Source organism: Dryobates pubescens, chromosome 15 (assembly GCF_014839835.1).
Source record: "Dryobates pubescens isolate bDryPub1 chromosome 15, bDryPub1.pri, whole genome shotgun sequence".
NCBI classification, from domain to species: Eukaryota; Metazoa; Chordata; class Aves; order Piciformes; family Picidae; genus Dryobates; species Dryobates pubescens.
The window spans coordinates 17492121-17510123 of NC_071626.1; the positions used below are offsets into that span (position 1 = coordinate 17492121).

General features: G+C 46.2%; 1 protein-coding gene across 1 annotated transcript; it reads left to right on the plus strand.

The window, feature by feature from the left end:
- The first annotated feature begins 5328 nt into the window (after positions 1-5328).
- LOC104299514 (antigen WC1.1-like) lies at positions 5329-16376 on the plus strand. The gene is made up of 10 exons (XM_054167599.1): positions 5329-5497; positions 6786-7100; positions 7739-8047; positions 9753-10064; positions 10959-11270; positions 11674-11991; positions 13357-13671; positions 14267-14581; positions 15524-15586; positions 15673-16376. The coding sequence occupies exons 1-10, from the start codon at positions 5329-5331 to the stop codon at positions 15990-15992; spliced, it is 2748 nt and encodes a 915-aa protein (XP_054023574.1). The 3' UTR covers positions 15993-16376.
- The last annotated feature ends 1627 nt before the right edge of the window (positions 16377-18003 follow it).

The window sequence follows — 18003 nt, forward strand, 5'->3', positions numbered from 1 at the left end:
TAGAGCTTTGGGGATCTCATTAGCTCAGTATTTGGAGTATTCACAAATACAAGATCATGGAGCTGTAAATGTGCAGTTGCTTTTCCCACTAGCACAGAGGTTTCTTTGAAGATGCCTTTGTCAACTACCAAAAGTGAAGACAAAATGTTTCCCTGTAAAATCTAACTACAGAAGCAGGAAGAGTGGTTGGAGAGACGTCAGAAGTAATCCTTATCAACAGATCCCCTTCTTATCTGTAAGGCACAGATGACAGCTCTGCTGCCTTGAGTTCACAAATTAGTGAAAGGATCTCTGGCTTTTTTCTTTGTGACAGACTCCTTCTCTTGTCTGTACAGTGCCTGAGCTTTTCCAAATGTAACACTGATCAGCACATTGAAAAGAATACAGTGTTGGACACACCTTCCAACTGCCACACAAAAAATGTTTAATAGCAATGATCTCTTAGATACTTCTTCCATTTAAATGGATGTATGACTCAGTGAAATGGAGAAGTAAGTGCAGTGATGTGTGTTTGGCAGAGGCATTTCTTATGCTTTCAAGTTGGCTCAGAGTCTAGGTAGGGTTCAGGTAATGATTTCCTTAGTGTCTGTCCTGAAGTGAAATTGAATTGGGACTTTGATCTTCTGCAGTGTGTGCATAATAAATTTCCCTGAAACAGTTTGATAGGTTGAAGTTACGCTTCATAGATTGATAAGCCATCTTCAACCTTCCAAAAGGTTGCACACAAAAATTGCCAGCTTTATGTAACTAAATGAAGAACAAAAAGAGCGTGATCATTAGTGTTAATGTCAGCTGCTTTTCCTGCATTTCTCTCAGTACAGTCTTGCCCACATGAACATCTTGTATCTTTTTCCATGTCACTTTAATGTCTCATTCTATCCCTTCACTGGGCAAAACCAGTAGAAATAACTGGGTTTAATTATAATACCACTTCAGGCCATGGTTAATAATGTTGTAGCTTGCTGCAGTTCCTGTACTGGCGAGAACTTGACTTCTTCTCTGTGCAGCAGGGTAAGGATTTGTATTTTAAATTATCTTCTCTAGCTTTACATCTTTTCACACATTCAGACACAAACTGTGAAACCATCCCACAACACTCATGAGGCATTGTTTTCCATTCAGAAAAGCAAGTCCTAGCCTATGAAACTTTTATTTAGAGTGGAGGGCAAGACAGAATAAAAACATCATCCCTGAGTAAGCAGCCACAGAACCTGCTCTTGAGGAGAGATGCTAAGGAAAATGAGACCTCTGAGCCCAGCAAACTGCCAGAGGGACTCTGCTTGAGCTGAGTGTGCACCAGCTCTGGTCTTGCTTCCTTACCCTTTGAAATACATCTGAGAAAATAATTTTTCATGGTTCTTTAAAGTACTGACTGCCTACTTGGTCTTCTACAATTGATTACAGGATGATTTAAAAGGACATTTGCTCTGAAATTCTGTTTGGATCCTGAAAAATCAGTAGAACAAAACCAAACAAACAAACACAAAATAAAATCCCCTTTCATATTCAACATAACCAGAAGTGGTGAACTGAAAAACAGAAAAGCCATATTTTTGTTGGAGAATTTCTGGGTTCCACTTCTCCAAAGGTATTTGGGCCCAGAAGAGAGTAACTAAATGTATGACTTAGCTTTTGGAAGTGTTTGAAAATCAGATTAATCAGTTTTCACAGAGGTAAATACCAATCCAGATTACTTCAATTCAGATGTTTGTTTAAACTATTGTCAGTTGGAGATATAGAGATTAACCTTTCTCAAAGCTCAGTTTCAACTTAACCACAGGATACATCTCATTTCGTTGAAACTCAAAATCCTTCCAGCACAGCCTGGGTAAGGAAGAAAGTGGTTTCCTTCCTAACTGATTGTTTTCCTCCAGACACTCCCATCTTAGCATTAAGCTCTGTCTCTCAGCTCCATCTCTGTTTTGCTTCAAAATAATGGCAGGTCAAAGACACAAAGCCCCAAACCAAGCTTTGAAGCAGTCTGTATTTACTTTGGACCACAAGACATGTTTGTGTGTTTTTATCTTCCTCACCTACTTTCACAGACGTTTGGGACTGAAGGTCTGAAGACCTGAAGAAAGCTTTTGTACAGTCTCCCGTGAAAAAAGGATTCATACTCTGATTCAACCCCTTTTTAATAGCACTGTAGGACAAACATTTAAGGATTTGGGTTCCCTGTAAGCCTACTAGTTCGAAAGCTTATCAGAAGCCCTTACTGATGGCACTGCCTGGTTAAGCAGAGAGTACACCAGCTCTTCCTGAAGGAGCAGCAGTTGCATCGATGTTGGGGCAATAGCTCCTTCATGTGCGCAGCTTTAGCGTGCTGGTGAGGCTGACAGAGATCATCAGGGGTAGCAAAAGCAGCTGCAGGAAGATGTCACTGCAGTGTTCTCTGTTTGTACTAAATGGAGACCGCGAGACTACAAAGATTGCTCTGCTCTGGCAATTTTAATTGGAAAACTCTGTGCCCCTGCAGTCAAAAGTGTGGAAAGCAGAGCTCTGCAGGGATGCAGTTCCTGTCATTCATTACTGTCAGCATGTGGTGGAGGGGATGAAAACAGGCAAGGCAAGAGCCATTTGCCTCCTAGTTGTGTTGCAGTTGGTGACCTATTTTAAAATTCTGTGGTTTAACTGCCATAAATGTATAAATTTATCATAGACAGAACTGTGTCCAGAAAAACTGGAGTTAAACATTACTGCTGCAAACTGAAATCATGGGTTGGGAACTGTCTTGTGGGATACATGCTGATGTATGGATCAATTCAGGAACTGTATTCTTGTGATAAAAGCCTATATTGGGTTAATTTATGTGCCAATGTGCATGAGAGGAAAATCAACAACCAGAAATCAGATCAAAGCACCAACAGGAAGGTGCTGAAAGGCATCATGTAAAAGTTTTCCAAGAACACATAAGGTCTGGATACTCAGTCCTGTGGATCTATAAGAAGAGAAAAGAAGCTCAGAACGTGAAGAGTCAGAGCCACCAGCACACAATGATACCAGTGGGTTGTATAACCCACACCACATCCTCAGATGCAGTAACTTTTAAATGTCTTCAGAATCCAGGGAGAAGTTTCTTGCAGTGTTCTCAGTTTTTCAGCACAACTGGCACAAAATGTTACTTGTGGACTGTTTGCAGTGACCACATGAGACATTATTTTGGTCACAGGTGACCCTAAAGTGGACTATCTCAGAAGTGGTTGTGGCCAAAATATAAATCAAGCTGGCTACCCCAGAAGATCTCCCAGAAGCTATATTGGAGACAGCCATCTTCATTAACTCTGCCTGTGAGTGCCTTGGAGTTAATTCTGGGGGAGGCTGTGGCAAAAAACACAAAAGGTGATGTTGTCCCAGGCAACTTCCTAGAAGATGTTGAGGTCTGCAGGATTGGCAGTGATCAAAATTACATTTTTATGGTTTTGCTGATTTCCTACAAGCACAGGCAATTCTGTAGGATGCTGTGATAACTCTAGTAGAGACCACAGGCAAGTGTCTGAGCTCCTAAGCAGCTCCTGAGCAAATAATGGGCAGCCTCTGGAGAGACCTCTCTGTGCTCTTCCTTCATGCAGCTTGCTCCACAGCAGTGTCAGACTGGTGTTCTACAGACAGCACAAGACAAGGCTTTACTGACCTTAAACAAGCAAAGCTCATTGAGAAGGCAAAGAGGATGCAGAGCTTGTTGATGCACTAAGGACCTAACAGTTTGGATGTCATTGAACTTGGGGGTCTGGATAAACACCAGATAGATGCCGTCAGACAGGAAGAGTTTGTGTGTCAGTGCCAGAGAGAGCACTGGGACTGCATGTTTAGATTGGTGTAAAGAGATGGAACTCTGCTTCTTGTTCAGATGGTGACGAACGAGCCCAGAAGCCACAGTCTGATGAAAAGCACCTTCTGTTTCCCTAAGGTCATCATTCAGGGAAGGAGAAGAGTGGGCAGGGCTACTAGCAATGGTCATACATAACTTGAAACAGAAAGAAACTCTGTAAACAGGAAGTCCTGCAATTCACAACCTGAGGAAGATGGCCTCTCAAGAGCTTCTGCCCATAAGGGTCTCAAGTTTTGACCAAATAAGGAGGCCCTGGGCCAGCCTCATAGGCAGAGCTGGTGTCGTTTCTCACTCACAGAACTGCCACTAGCGATAACGCCTCTGCTGACCTTACACTGAGTACAATTTCTCCCAGGGAGTTGGGTGAGCTACAGACTTAGGAATTTTCTTCACCTCTTCCTCCTCCAAAGTGGTTCATAGAATGGCCAATATTCTGCACTTTCACATTGCCTTGTCAGGTGAGAACCATCCAGGGTACTGCTTTGCCTGTCCCATCAGTGTTGATGCCATAACAACGCCAGACAATGTCAATGCTGACATCAGAAGCACAATCATCCTTCATATAAGGTCATGGGCACAATTTTCAAATGTAATTGGAGGCTTTGGTTCTTTCAAACTTGAGATTACTCTGTTGATAATGTCTAAAAAGGTAAGCAGTCTTTCTATTGGCTCCTTCATGTAGTTCATGCTAGCATGTGAATGTAGAGATTTCCTCCTTTGTAGTCATTTGTGAGACTCAGAGAAGCCCATGCAGAGTTTAGTCTAGGCAGCACCCAGCAGAGAGTGAAGTTTCCTCTGCCCATGATCAGAATGGCAACAAAACACCTTTGGACTCCAGTGTTGTGGCAGCTTCTGCTCTCCGTTCAGGGCTCCCTGGGTAAGTAGATACTTTATTTCAGTAAAGGCAGATAGGAAAAGAATGTCACTGAAGTATAAAGAAGTGGTTTGTTCCATCACCCTGTGAGGCAGAGTATCCACACATCATTTGCCCTTTGGGCAACCAAGGTGGGGGCCGAAGGGTAGAGGTAATGAAACATCTGACCAAAGCCTGTCAAAAGTGCTCTGTTACACTTCTGAACTAGTCCCTGTTCACAGTGAGGGTCCATCTGTTTGCCTGGTGGTAGTGTATAAATCTTTATGTGCTCTGTCTATTCCCTGGGTGATGGTTATCATCTCATACAGATGGATCAGGCCTACCACATTGCCTGGCCATGAGGCTGACCTGGTGTTTATATGCAGCATCAGCAGTCATCAGCAACCTCTCCAGTTTTATGGATGGGATAGGGCAAGAGACTTTCTCAGCTTTTGAGAATGTTGAATATCTGAGCCAGCATGTTTCTCTTACTGTGTCTCCTGAATGTGTCCCAGTTCTCGTTCAGGGTTACGTATTTTTTTTCCCCCAAGAATACCACCCAGAGACCTGCCCAAGGCTCAATATTTAGGAGTATTTGAAGGACCCAAAAGGGTACCAGTGGGCTTTTGGGATAGCTGCTTTGGAGATGGAGGGAAATAAAGGGCTGTCCGTCTTGCCTTATCTCTTGGAGGACTCTTCTGTGGTGGGGCTGATGAGGGTTAAAGACCAGCAGGTGCCAATCACTACCACAGCAGTGCACTGGCAGCAATATGTCACCAACCAAGACCCTCTGATTCCCATCCATAAAGTGATAGGTTGGACTTGATGATCTCTGAAGATCCTTTCCAACCTGGATCATTCTGTGTTCTGTATTTGTCTACTGGAGAGCCAAGGGGTGATCAGCAAAACCTGCTCACCCTTGAACAGTCCCCTATGGCCAGTGTGGAACTCTAGAGGAGAATGGAGACTAACAATAGACTACCATGGCCTGAAGAAAGTCACACCAGCCATGAGTGCTGCTGTGCCAGCCATGCTGGGGCTTCAATACCAGCTGGAGTCAAAGACAGCTAAGTGGCACACCACAATTGCTATGACTATGGCATCCTGCTCTGGTCCTATAGCACCAGAGTGCAGGCCACAGTTTGCTTTCACTTGGAGGGGTGACTAGTACACCTGGAATCAACTGCTCCACAGGTGGAAACAGCCCCACCATTTACCATGGACTGATCCATCCCCACACCAAGAGATGGTGGGCGTGAGGAACAACATGAAGACCTACCTGACTGTCTTGTGCTTATGCCACTGCATATCTCCTGAGATAGCTTGCCACCCCTCATGATGGGTGCCCCTAACTAGGGTTCCTTGTGGCTAGGGCAAGAGAGGAGGGAAAGAATAAACTGGAACACTGAGTTGCAAGTAATGGATTGTCTGAAATGTAGGAGTGGAGACAGGCAAGGGAAATTGTTTCTTCATGCCAAACTGGACACAGGAATGAAGAAACTGGTGCCCAGTGAACATTTTCAGCTGGATATCATCACAGCAGAAAAACAAATAGAAATGAGAGATTCTGTAGAAGCCTTTGTGAATACACAGCAGGGACATACTCAGCATTTCCCAGCCCTGATAAGTCAGAAGAAGAATCATAGAATCAATAAGGTTGGAAAAGACCTCAAAGATCATCAAGTCCAACTTATCACCCAACACCTCATGACTACTAAACCATGGATTCAAGTGCCACATCCAATCCCCTCTTGAACACCTCCAGGGATGGTGACTCCACCACCTCTCTGGGCAGCACATTCCAATAGCCAACAACTCTTTCTGTTAAGAACTTTTTGTCATCTCTAGCCTAAACTTCCCCTGGCGCAGCTTGAGACTGTGTCCTCTTGTTCTGGTGCTGGTTGCTATTTGGTTATGCAATTAGCTCAAACTTGTAAATACAGACACAACTCCCTGCAAAACAAAACAAAACACCTTTAAGTTGGATTATTTAGGAACTAAGTCTGATTTAAGAGAAATTAAGAGTACCAATAATCTCATTAACCATCTGCTGTGATTAGGCTCTGACCTTTCCATACCATTGCTTTGTCTCTACATATGAAGGTGCTGATGAATTGAGGCTGTCAAATGGAACTGGCCCCTGCTCTGGAAGAGTGGAAGTAAAACATAATGAGATATGGGGAACTGTGTGCGATGGTGACTGGACCAGAGAAGATGCTGAGGTTGTTTGCAAGCAGCTACGATGTGGCTATGCTGTTCAGGCCCTTAACCGAGCTCCTTTTGGAGAAGGGTCTGGACCAACGTGGTTGTACCGAGTGGATTGCCGTGGAGATGAACCGGCCCTCTGGAACTGCTCACATCTAGGATGGGGTGCTTTCACCTGCCCTCATTACTTTGATACTGGAGTGATCTGCTCAGGTAAGAAGTCACCCAACTTTGTGTAATAGAAAAATGCTACAAGGCTGAGATCAAGGTTTGTGCTAGCTGAATAAAGCCAGCTACTGCCAGAGGTAACACTTTCTGCACAGCCTCTGCTCAGCCAAAGCAGGTTGCACCAGCACAAATTCTTCTGCTGACTACAAGTGTATGTCTCTTTTGCCTGGGCACAGCGATGACACAGAATGGAAATAGACACAGAGAATTACACTGAACAGAAAAAGAAGCAGTTTGTTTCTACCACAGACCTCCCAGGCAACAGGAGAGCAGTACTGTACTTGTCTTTGACCAGGAAAGGGGGATAAAAAACTAGGTGGAGATGAAGAAGCATGAAAATGCTGTCATGCCACAAAGCTGCCCTTCTTCTCCATATCTTTGTTTAAGCTAAAATAGGACAGTCTGCAATGGTAAACAAATCCAATGACTGTTCAGCTGCCTTCCTCCAACAGCTTTGTTTTCCCACACATCATTTTCTTTCTCCTCAGTAGCATACAGAAATTGCCACAATGGGTATTTAAAGGTGTCAGTGGTCCTCAGGAAAGTGACATGTGTCTTGCCCACGCAGATATTAAATGAGGTCAGTACCACCAATCCCTGATTTGTTGTTGGTTTTTTTCCAGGTTTCTCTGCTCTGCAGCTGACTGGAGGGGACACGGTCTGCTCAGGACAGCTGAAAGTAAAGCAGGAAGAAACATGGGCTGCAGTCTGTTTTTCACACATAAATTTCCAAACTGCCTCTGTTATATGTAATGAGTTAGAGTGCGGCCAGGCAGTGGATATTGTGAGAGGAACTCACTTTGGAGACAGACATGAACTGATCTGGCAGGAAGAGTTTCACTGTGTAGGGAACGAAAATCACCTTGCACACTGTCCCAGGATGTTGAGCCATAGTACGAAGTGCTCTCACGGTGCCACTGTTGTATGTTCAGGTGAGACTTGGGACTGATGTAATTTACATGTCTCTTATATGTCTTCTTCCTGATAAGTTCGGAGACTCTGTATATTCCCATGGACCTCAGTGTTCTTGAGTGTTTCTATCACACCCTGAGCCATCCAGAGAAGGCCAGAAAGTCACAGACAGCAGCCTTCAATGTAAAGAAGTTTTTTTCTCATGTTGAGGCGGCATTTCCTGTGTTCTAGTTTGTGTTCATTGCCCTGTGTCTATCACTGGGCATCACTGAAAAACAACTGGCCCCATTCTCTTGACACTTGTCCTTTATATATTTATATGCATTGAGAAAATCCCCTCTCAGGCTGCTCTTCTCCAGGCTCAAGAGCCCCAGGTCTCTCAGCCTTTCCTCCTCAGAGAGATTCTCCAGTTCCTTCATGATCTTCATAGCTTCCACCAGACTATCTCCACTAGTTCCCTGTCTCTCTTGAAACGGGGTGCCCAGAACCGGACACAAAACTCCAGGTGTGGCCTCACTAGGGCAGAATAAAAGAGGAAGACAACGTCCCTCAACTTACTGGCCACCCTCTTCTTAATGCACCCCAGGATACCATTGAACTTCTTGGCGACAAGAGCACACTGCTGGCTTATAGTTGACACTGTAGAGGCTACTGGGGGCTCTAAATGAAGTTAACTCATTGCCACCCACCATAATGTGATGATTAGACCTAGCAAACTCAGCTTTCCTCCTGAGGGCACAATTCAAAAGGCATAAATTAAACATGAGCCAGAGCTGCTGACAGTACCTTGTGACAAAATATGCCTGGAAAGGACTGCAGTTCAGGTCCACTTCCCATTCAAAGGACTGAGGTCTGTTTCAACAATGTCCCTCACTGACCATGGTGATCTGGAGTGCTAGCTGGGGAGTTGTGGAAGCCGGCTGGCATGGTTAAGGTGTCAGTAACTGACAGGTCTTGGCTTTTGCCTTCCTCATACAAGACTCACGGCTCAGCATAGAAATCCAGGTCTGATTAGAATAGAATTAACCAGGTTGGAAAAGACCTTCAAGATCATCAAGTCCAACTTATCACCCAACACCATCTAATCAACTAAAACATGGCACCAAGTGCCTCACCCAGTCTCTTCTTAAACACTTCCAGTGATGGTGACTCCACCACCTCCCTGGGCAGCCCATTCCAATGGCAAATCACTCTTTCTGTGAAGAACTTCTTCCTAACATCCAGCCTAAACCTCCCCTGGTGTAGCTTGAGACTGTGTCCTCTTGTTCTGTTGGTGGTTGCCTGGGAGTACGATGCAAGAACCAGCTGAAGGTAAGCAACAGTGTGAGAAGGGAAAAGGACTGTCAGTAGAACACCACAGTCTTAGCAATGCTGCACTTCAATTCTTGTGAATATGCTGATGATCACAGCCTGATGGTGCTGATGAGCCTTATGCTGTGGCATGGATTAAAGCTGAGAATTGCACACTGCAGTATCATGGGAAGAGGAGAGAACAGACCAGAAGAGGAGAGACTGAGCTTAAAGAGTTAAAAGACTTCTAGTCATGCAGTGCAGGCTGCAATATGCACAATAGTTATTCTTTCAGAGCTGGCTTACGAGCATCCAGGGCTAACATGCTCTCCGGTAACCTGAGACAGTTCCTTGCAGCTAGATCTGTCATACAATTTTCAGTACAGAAGCAGACACCAAAGAAGTATCTGCTAAGTGCCTTTGTTCTTCCTGCAGGCTATGGTGGGTACAGGCTGGCAAATGGCAGTACTGCATGCTCAGGAAGAGTGGAGCTTCTTCATGGAGGCACGTGGGGAGACCTGTGTGACTACCTGTGGGATCTGCAAACTGCCAATGCCCTCTGCCAGCAGCTGGACTGTGGACTTGCCCTACTGATACCAGATGGACAGTCCTTTGGGAAAGGAAATGGATCTGTCTGGAATGGGACATCCAGCTGCAAGAACAAATCATGCTTGAGAGACCATCCTGTGAGGCCGCTGGCTCACCATGAGTGTCCTCCTGGAAAAGATGCTCATGTGGTATGCTCAGGTGAGCAACAGAAAGATCTGAGAACACTGAAAAACTCATTTGAGGAAAAATATGGGCCCAAAATCCAAAGGGTGTCTGTGGAGCCAAGCTATGCCTTTTGTCTGCAGCTACAGGCATTTTCAGGGGTTGAGGCTGCAGTTCACCTGTACCACGAGGCTGTTGTCTGTGAATGCTTCTAGTGTCAGGCAACAGCAAGAACAGGGCTGCTCCACAAGGTAGGATGAGCTGGGAGCAGAGGGTGAGGACAATGCAGGCACTGACCTTACCCTCCACAACCCAAAGCATCTGTATAGAGGTACTTAACAAGGTCAGTCCAAGACAAGGCAAAGTAATGGCTCAGAACTAAGGTCAAACTGGCAAGCACAGTCAGGAGCAGTGGAAGACAAGGCTGGAGACAGTTACATTAGTCACAGAGCTGAGGCAATGAACGAAAGCCTGGTCCAGGCTTAAGTGAAGCCTGAGTGTGCACTGTGGAAATCCCTAGGTAAGACTGGTCAGAAAACTAAGGTCTGTTGGTGATTCCAAAGCCCTGAAACCTAGTGCACTGAGGTTAAAAATTGCAAAGAGACCACCTCCTGATTTCACAGAATCACAGAGTGGTCAGGATTGGAAGGGACCTCTGAAGATCATTGAGTGCAAACCCCCCTGACAGAGCAGAATCACCTAGAGTAAATCACACAGGAACATATCCAGGCAGGTTTTGAACACCTCCAGAGATGGAGACTCCATTCATTCTTCTCAGTAAAATAAGGTGGATGGAAGCATGGTTATGAGTATGAAAGTTGCAGCAGCCCAGTGGAGAAATTTTTACTACTGAATGCTTCCCAACCACTCTCAGGTGATGCCCATGAGTAGTTATGAACATGACATCTCAGTACTTTCTCTCACATTCAGGGTGCTCAGGGGGCAGGCTGGTGAATGGCACCACGTGCTCTGGCAGAGTGGAGATTCGCCATGGAAACACATGGGGAAGACTCTGCCACTCCCACTGGAACGTGCAGGCTGCCAGCATTCTCTGTCGCCAGCTGAACTGTGGATATGCGAAGTCCATCCAGCCAGGAGAGCATTTTGTGGATGGGGATGGGCCTGTATGGAGAGATGCTTTTCACTGTAAAGGGACAGAGTCCTGCCTGCGGGACTGTGATCAAGTGACTTTGGGCAATCCAGCCTGTTCAGCCAGAGAAGCAGCCACAGTTATTTGCTCAGGTAAGTCAGGAGTGGCCTTTTATGGGTAGTGGTACTTCAGACCAAGGTAGAACTGGCCATCTCTCTGCCAGGCAAGTCTGGTACATCAGCTTGTCTTCAATGCCCTTTCCTTTCCCCGACCTCTCCAACCATGGTTTGAGCATAGCAACTTCATTTAGTAGAGGGTTTCATATTGTTTAGATGTACCTGACTCCTCACAGGAGCTGGAGAAGCCTTTCTAGCTTACCCTGTTGCAGATCCTTTTGTTCAGGAAAGCAAACAAAGCCTTAACAGAGGCTGTCCTCTTAACCACTGGTTATTTTTACCAATATAGAAATGTCTCTTCCATCTCTTGCATGTTATTTCTGCTGCAGTAAGAGTAACAGCTGTTATTCACTACATTTTCCTACTCTCTTGAGCCCAGGTCCCTCAGAGTCACTCAGATTCTCTGGTGGTGAGAGCCGCTGTGATGGGCGAGTTGAGATCTTCCTCCATGGCATGTGGAGCAGAGTCCTGGATGATGACTGGGACATGCAGGATGTTCATGTGGCATGCAGACAGCTCCAGTGTGGAACTGCTGAAAAAAACTATTACCTCCCAAGGTCTGAGAGAGGCATGGGTCTGGTTGGCTTGAGAAGTGTCCAGTGTGGTGGAAACGAGACTCAGCTGCTGCACTGTAAAACCTCTCCTTCTTGGACAGCACCAGCAGGAGTTGCCGAGGATGTTGGTGTGGTTTGCTCTGGTGAGTTACTGTGTGAAAGATACAGAATGCTTCCTGTGGTTGCCTCTAGCTCACCTTACTTTGTGTTCTCAGCAAATGTGAAATAGGCAAGGCTCTGGGACTGTGATAGCCCCTCTGCTTGTATACTGTAAGGGACAGATGACAGTTAATGAAGAAGTGGAATTCCCATAATGCTTCTATCTGAACTTCTTTAAAACATTATCTTGCAGAATACATTTTTAAAATACATAGAATACATTAGTCACAAGAACACTAATTTGGCTATGACTGCCACACATTCTGACTCCCCTTTGGGAATAAAACTTGGTTTATTTTGTGACACTGATTTTGTGAACATGAGCCAGCAGTGTGCCCAGGTGGCCAAGAAGGCCAAGGGCATCCTGTCCTGCATCAAGAATAGTGTGGCCAGCAGGAGCAGGGAAGTCATTGTGCCCCTGTACTCTGCACTGGTTAGGCCACATCTTGAGTCCTGTGTCCAGTCCTGGGCCCCTCAATTTAAGAAGGACATTGAGACACTTGAACGTGTCCAGAGAAGGGCAATGAGGCTGGGGAGAGGCCTTGAGCACAGCCCTGTGAGGAGAGGCTGAGGGAGCTGGGATTGTTTAGCCTGGAGAAGAGGAGGCCTGGGGGAGACCTTATTGCTGTCTACAACTACCTGAGGGAGGTTGTAGTCAGGAGGGGGTTGGTCTCTTCTCCCAGGCAACCAGCATCAGAACAAGAGGACAGTCTCAAGCTGTGCCAGGAGAAGTTTAGACTCAAGGTGAGGAGAAAGTTCTTCACAGAGAGAGTTGTTAGCCATTGGAATAGGCTGCCCAGGAAGGTGGTGGAGTCACTGTCCCTGGAGGTGTTCAAGAGGGGATTGTACGTGGCACTTGGTGCTATGGTTTAGTAGCCATGAGGTGTTGGGTGATAAGCTGAACTTGATGATCTTTGAGGTCTTTTCCAACGTTACTGATTCTATGATTCCATGATTTCTATATTTATAGATACCTGCAGCCTTCCTAAAGGGTAGCAGAACCATTTCAACTCTTACTTTGTAATCTGTGCACAACAGGAACTGTACCTATCACTAACTAAATGAATTTAGATAGAAAACAGCTCTTCCAGCCTCCTAAGACAAGGTGATCTCTGTAGACACTGAGTATTACTGGAAACCCCTTCACATTTGCAACACCTCACAGGAATTAGTCAAACCTGGCACAGGAGTTATGTGAGGTTTTAGCATAACAGGAGTTTTGCCCAAGAAACCGTAACTGGACTATAACAAGAACTCAAGGCCTTCAAAGTGTTTTAAACATAGTGTCAGGATGCCCTCTGTGCATTACCTTTCTACTGCATGTTGACAGCTGGGTTTTCTCCCTGCAGGGAGCAGGCAGGTCAGGCTGGTGAACGGAACAAACCGCTGTGCTGGGAGAGTAGAGCTTTACCACCATGGCATCTGGGGCACCGTCTGTGATGACAACTGGGATCTGCCAGATGCTAACGTAGTTTGCAAACAGCTGGGATGTGGACATGCCATCAAGGCATTTGTGTCTGCTCATTATGGTGAAGGCACAGGACAGATCTGGCTGGATGATGTGAACTGCACTGGGGCTGAATCTGATCTCTGGGCATGTCCCGCAAGGGCATGGGGCCAGCACAACTGTCGACACAAAGAGGATGCTGGAGTTCTGTGCTCAGGTATGTTTGGAAACATAATTTTCTGAGTCTGAGTTGAAAGGGGAGAGTTACGTGAAGGGAAAGCAGAGAACAGAGGAGATTTGCCTGGACAGCCTCTTGCTATCTTGACTACATGCATAGATGGTCAGGACATCCCCTTGGTCCTATCAAGATGCAAAGGCTGAAAACTATCAGCTACAACTAGTAGTGTTTCAGTCACCAGCAGCTTCAGGGGTGCCCAGTGCTCCTGCAGAGGAGCTACACCAGCTGGCTCTGAAATGTCTGCAAAGAAGTCATTGCACAGCAGAACTTCAACAAAGCAGACAACCACGTGGCACCCACACTTCAACATACCAAAGAAACATGCCTGAAGTTGTGGGGGGTGGCCATCAGTGTTGTTGGCTGACATAGGTGCTGGTGACTCTGGTGGCTAATCAGAGAGGATCACTGGATGGTTTTTGCTTTGAAGCATTTGCCATTTTGAGAGTGGTTTCCTCTGACACTTCCATTCTGAGTGATGAACAGCTTGTTAGCAGGTTCTGGATTCCACTCACCACAGCCAAGTTCCTAGCAGAATCAGGTCCTTTTAATCCCACTGTCATGTCTTTACATCCAGAGTTCCTGGCTGTGAGGCTGGCGAACGGCAGTGAGTGTGCTGGGCGCCTAGAGGTGTTCTACAACGGGACGTGGGGCAGCGTCTGCTCCAACCGCATGTCTCAGCTGGCTGCGGCGACGGCCTGCAAGCAGCTGGGCTGCGGCCACGGTGGTGAGATCGCCAGCGACTTCAGATACGGCAGAGGTTCTGGGCCAACATGGCTGGACCACATTGAGTGTACCAAGGAGCACAGCTCTCTCTGGCAGTGCCAGTCAGACCCCTGGAACCCTCAGTCATGTGATAACCGAGCAGAGGAGACCCACATTTCTTGCCATGGTAACTAGAAATCACAGCTTCACAGAGTGGCAGGGGTTGAGAGGGAGCTCTGGAGATCATCCAGTCCAACCCTCCTGCTCGAGCAGGATCACCTAGAGCCGATCACTACAGGACTGCCCAGACATAGATACAAACCCATGTATGCACATATGGAAGTGGTAGCAATTACCTTATGGAATGTTTGTTACTTGTTATTATCACCATCACTGGAAGTGTTTAAAGAGTCTGGATGAGGCACTTGGTGCCATGGTTTAGTTGCTTAGATGGTGTTGGGTGATAGATTGGACTTGATGATCTCAAAGGTCTTTTCCAACCTGGTTAATTCTGTATATTGTTTCTAGTTTCAAACAAATGTCTCATTTTCCTTTGTCTACATCCCTGATGTAAATGATTGCATTAAAATGACACAAGTGTCACTGACTGCAGTTACCCAGTGGAAATGCCCAGTCCCTGATGGGATGGTGCCACTGCACGTTTGCAAAGCAAAAATCTATGATACACAGCCAGTCTGTGAGATCTGAGATAGGGTCAGGCTTCCCAAGTAGCCTAGAAAGCACAGATATGGACACACATCAGGGCCCATGTACACCTACACACCAGCATGTATATAGCCATGGACAAGGGCTCTAAAGGTCAGTTTCTAAGGCCAGCTCTTATGACACTATTTCACATCTGTGGACTTCCACTGTAATGCAAATGAATTCTTGCTGGCATTCAGATCTCCTGTAAGGGACTGCAGCTGCCTCACACAAGAACAAAGCAAGCACAGCCATCAGGAAGGTTATTTAATTCACAGCAACAGGAAAGCAATGGTCCACCAAACAGCCCATACATATATCATAGGGAAAAAAATGACTTGATGACTGATTTTCAAGCCTTTTATTCTCCTGAGCTTTCTCAGCAAAGTATCAAATTATTTACTTCAGTATTTAAATTCTACAGGAAGAAAAGAGGGGATGTCTTCAGCCACATTTGCTGAGTGTCCAAACTCTTCAAGCTGTTCAGGTACCTCTAGCTCTTAGTTTCTGCTCACTGGGCCCTGGGGACCTTCCTGCTGCTTCAGCAGTACAGAAGGTTTCTGTGTTTTGCAGACAGGGAGAAGTTACGAGTCACAGGAGGACAAGATGGATGTTCAGGCAGAGTGGAGATTTGGCACCAAGGCTCCTGGGGAACAGTCTGTGATGATTCCTGGGATATGGCAGATGCTAATGTTGTATGCAAGCAGCTGGGTTGTGGATTTGCTGTGTCTGCTCTGAGTGAAGCTGCCTTTGGGGAAGGGACTGGTCCCATCTGGTTGGAGAAGGTGCACTGCAAAGGTACAGAGCTCTCTCTCTGGGACTGCTCTGCCCAGCCCTTGCGCAGCAAAAACTGTGATCACAAGGAAGATGCTGCTGTGAATTGCTCTGGTTAGTGACTGGTCCTTTGGTTCAGCACAGAGGTCTGGGAAGGATGTGGATAATTCTGACTTGCAGGAACCTCACAAATGCTGTGAAGATGTTCTCCCTATTTTTCACATTTGCCCCTTCTTTAATCTGGACTCACCTTCCTTTCGCAGGCACGACAGAAACAGCAGCAGCACCCACTAGAGCAGGTAAAAACATTCTGTCTTCCTCCTTTCTTTCTCCCATCAAATGAGGATTTAATGTCCCTCATTCTGCATAGAGGGTGAATCAGCAGCATATTTCAGCTCATCAGAAAGCATCTCTTACAGCCTTTTGCAAAGGAGAGTCGAGTGGCACTATCCCCAGCTGCTTCGTTCTAGCAGCTTGAGCAGGACCCACAACTGGGCAGCAGGTGGCCTGCCTAACCTTGCTAGCATGGGCAAAGCAGGAGGCTCCAGAGGAGCAGCTCTTTGGGTCACCCAGTTCTCTACATGTTGCTTCTTCATTTCCATTCAGATCCTCCCCACCTCCGTGCAGCAGACAGTACAAGAATTTCAACACCTGTCATCATCTGCATTATCCTGGGGGGCCTTCTCTGCCTGGTCCTTGCCATTCTTGCTGGACAGATCCAAAGAGCCAGGGCACAGCAGAGAGGAGGGCCCCACAGAACTGGTATGAAATGGCTGTTGAACTTGGCTGGCAATGTTCAGTTGGCTGGGAAGGCTGGGGCTGGGGGTGACTAGTGAATGGCATCTGCTGCCACACTCATATTGTCTGACAGCAAAAGAGCCCAGCAGTGCTAATCCTCAGTCAGCACCTTTCAGTTACTTTCTGGGTACCAAACAGGCCCCCCAGGGTCACTTCCCCTTTTCATGACCCCAGTCTGAGTATGAGCAGACACTGTGTGAGTGACCACTCCCTTTGACTTCCAGGCTCCAGACTATCCTATGACCTCTTCTCTGAGGCTGTCTACGAAGAGATCGACTACAACCTGAGGAGGGAAAAGCAGGGTATGCCTGGCCTCTCACCTCTGTGTGTCTTGCTCTTGTCAAGGGCGAGTTCCCTCTGGTAGCCCAGATCTTGATCTGATACTTGGCAGCTCCCAAACCTAGTGGAAAACTGAAAATTACTAGGTTCCTGCCCACTGGACTCTGCCAGTTCCTCTCCTGGGGACAACTGATTTTGTGCTGCCCTCACTGCAGCCATACAGCATAGATCAGTGTAACTCAAGCAAACCAACCAACCACAACACAAGACTCCTGCCACAATTATTTAAAGCAGGAACAAATGAAGAAATCATTTTTATCTCCCTCCCAAAAGCTAGGTATCTCTGTAGGCTTCCTCCCATTGATTGCTTTTCTCCTTTTGTGGCTTGAATCCCACCACGAGCCATGAGAGGTGTTATGGGGCCCCTGAAAGAGTTTTGCCTATTCCACTATAATCCCTTTACCATGCAGGAGTAGTATTGATTGGCCAAGATTCTGCTGGATTTGGAAGGTATTACTGTAGCCTTCTGTTTTTCTTATGGTGATTCTTAGCAGCTAAGGAGAGGCTAATCTGCTATTACACTCTTTCTCATCTGCCTAGATTCTTATTCAGAGCACTCAAACACAAAGGCACAGTTTTATAACGGGGACAGTGAGGAAGAAAATGGCCCTGGAGCAACTCAAGGTAATGGAAGATGGGCATTCTAAAAAGAAAGAGACCCCAAATCAGGGGGTTTCACTTCCAAATGTTATTGGTGATTAAAACGTCTTCCTTGATGCACTTCATGTCTACTAGTGATGTTTTGATGTGGACCAAAGATTTCTGTTTAACTGTTGTGGTGGAAGAGTGTCATGCAATGCCACATGCAAGTGCTAGTCTTCTAGATGAGCAGCTGAAGATAAATGTTTGCTGGTAGTACTGCACTCTTCCCAGGATTCAGTCACACAAACCCAAGAATCTGACAACTGCTCCTTCCAGAAACCACAGCTGTAACAGCTTGCAAGTTGTTATTCCAGTTCTTAGATAACTGGGGAGGGTTAAGACAAAGGAAAA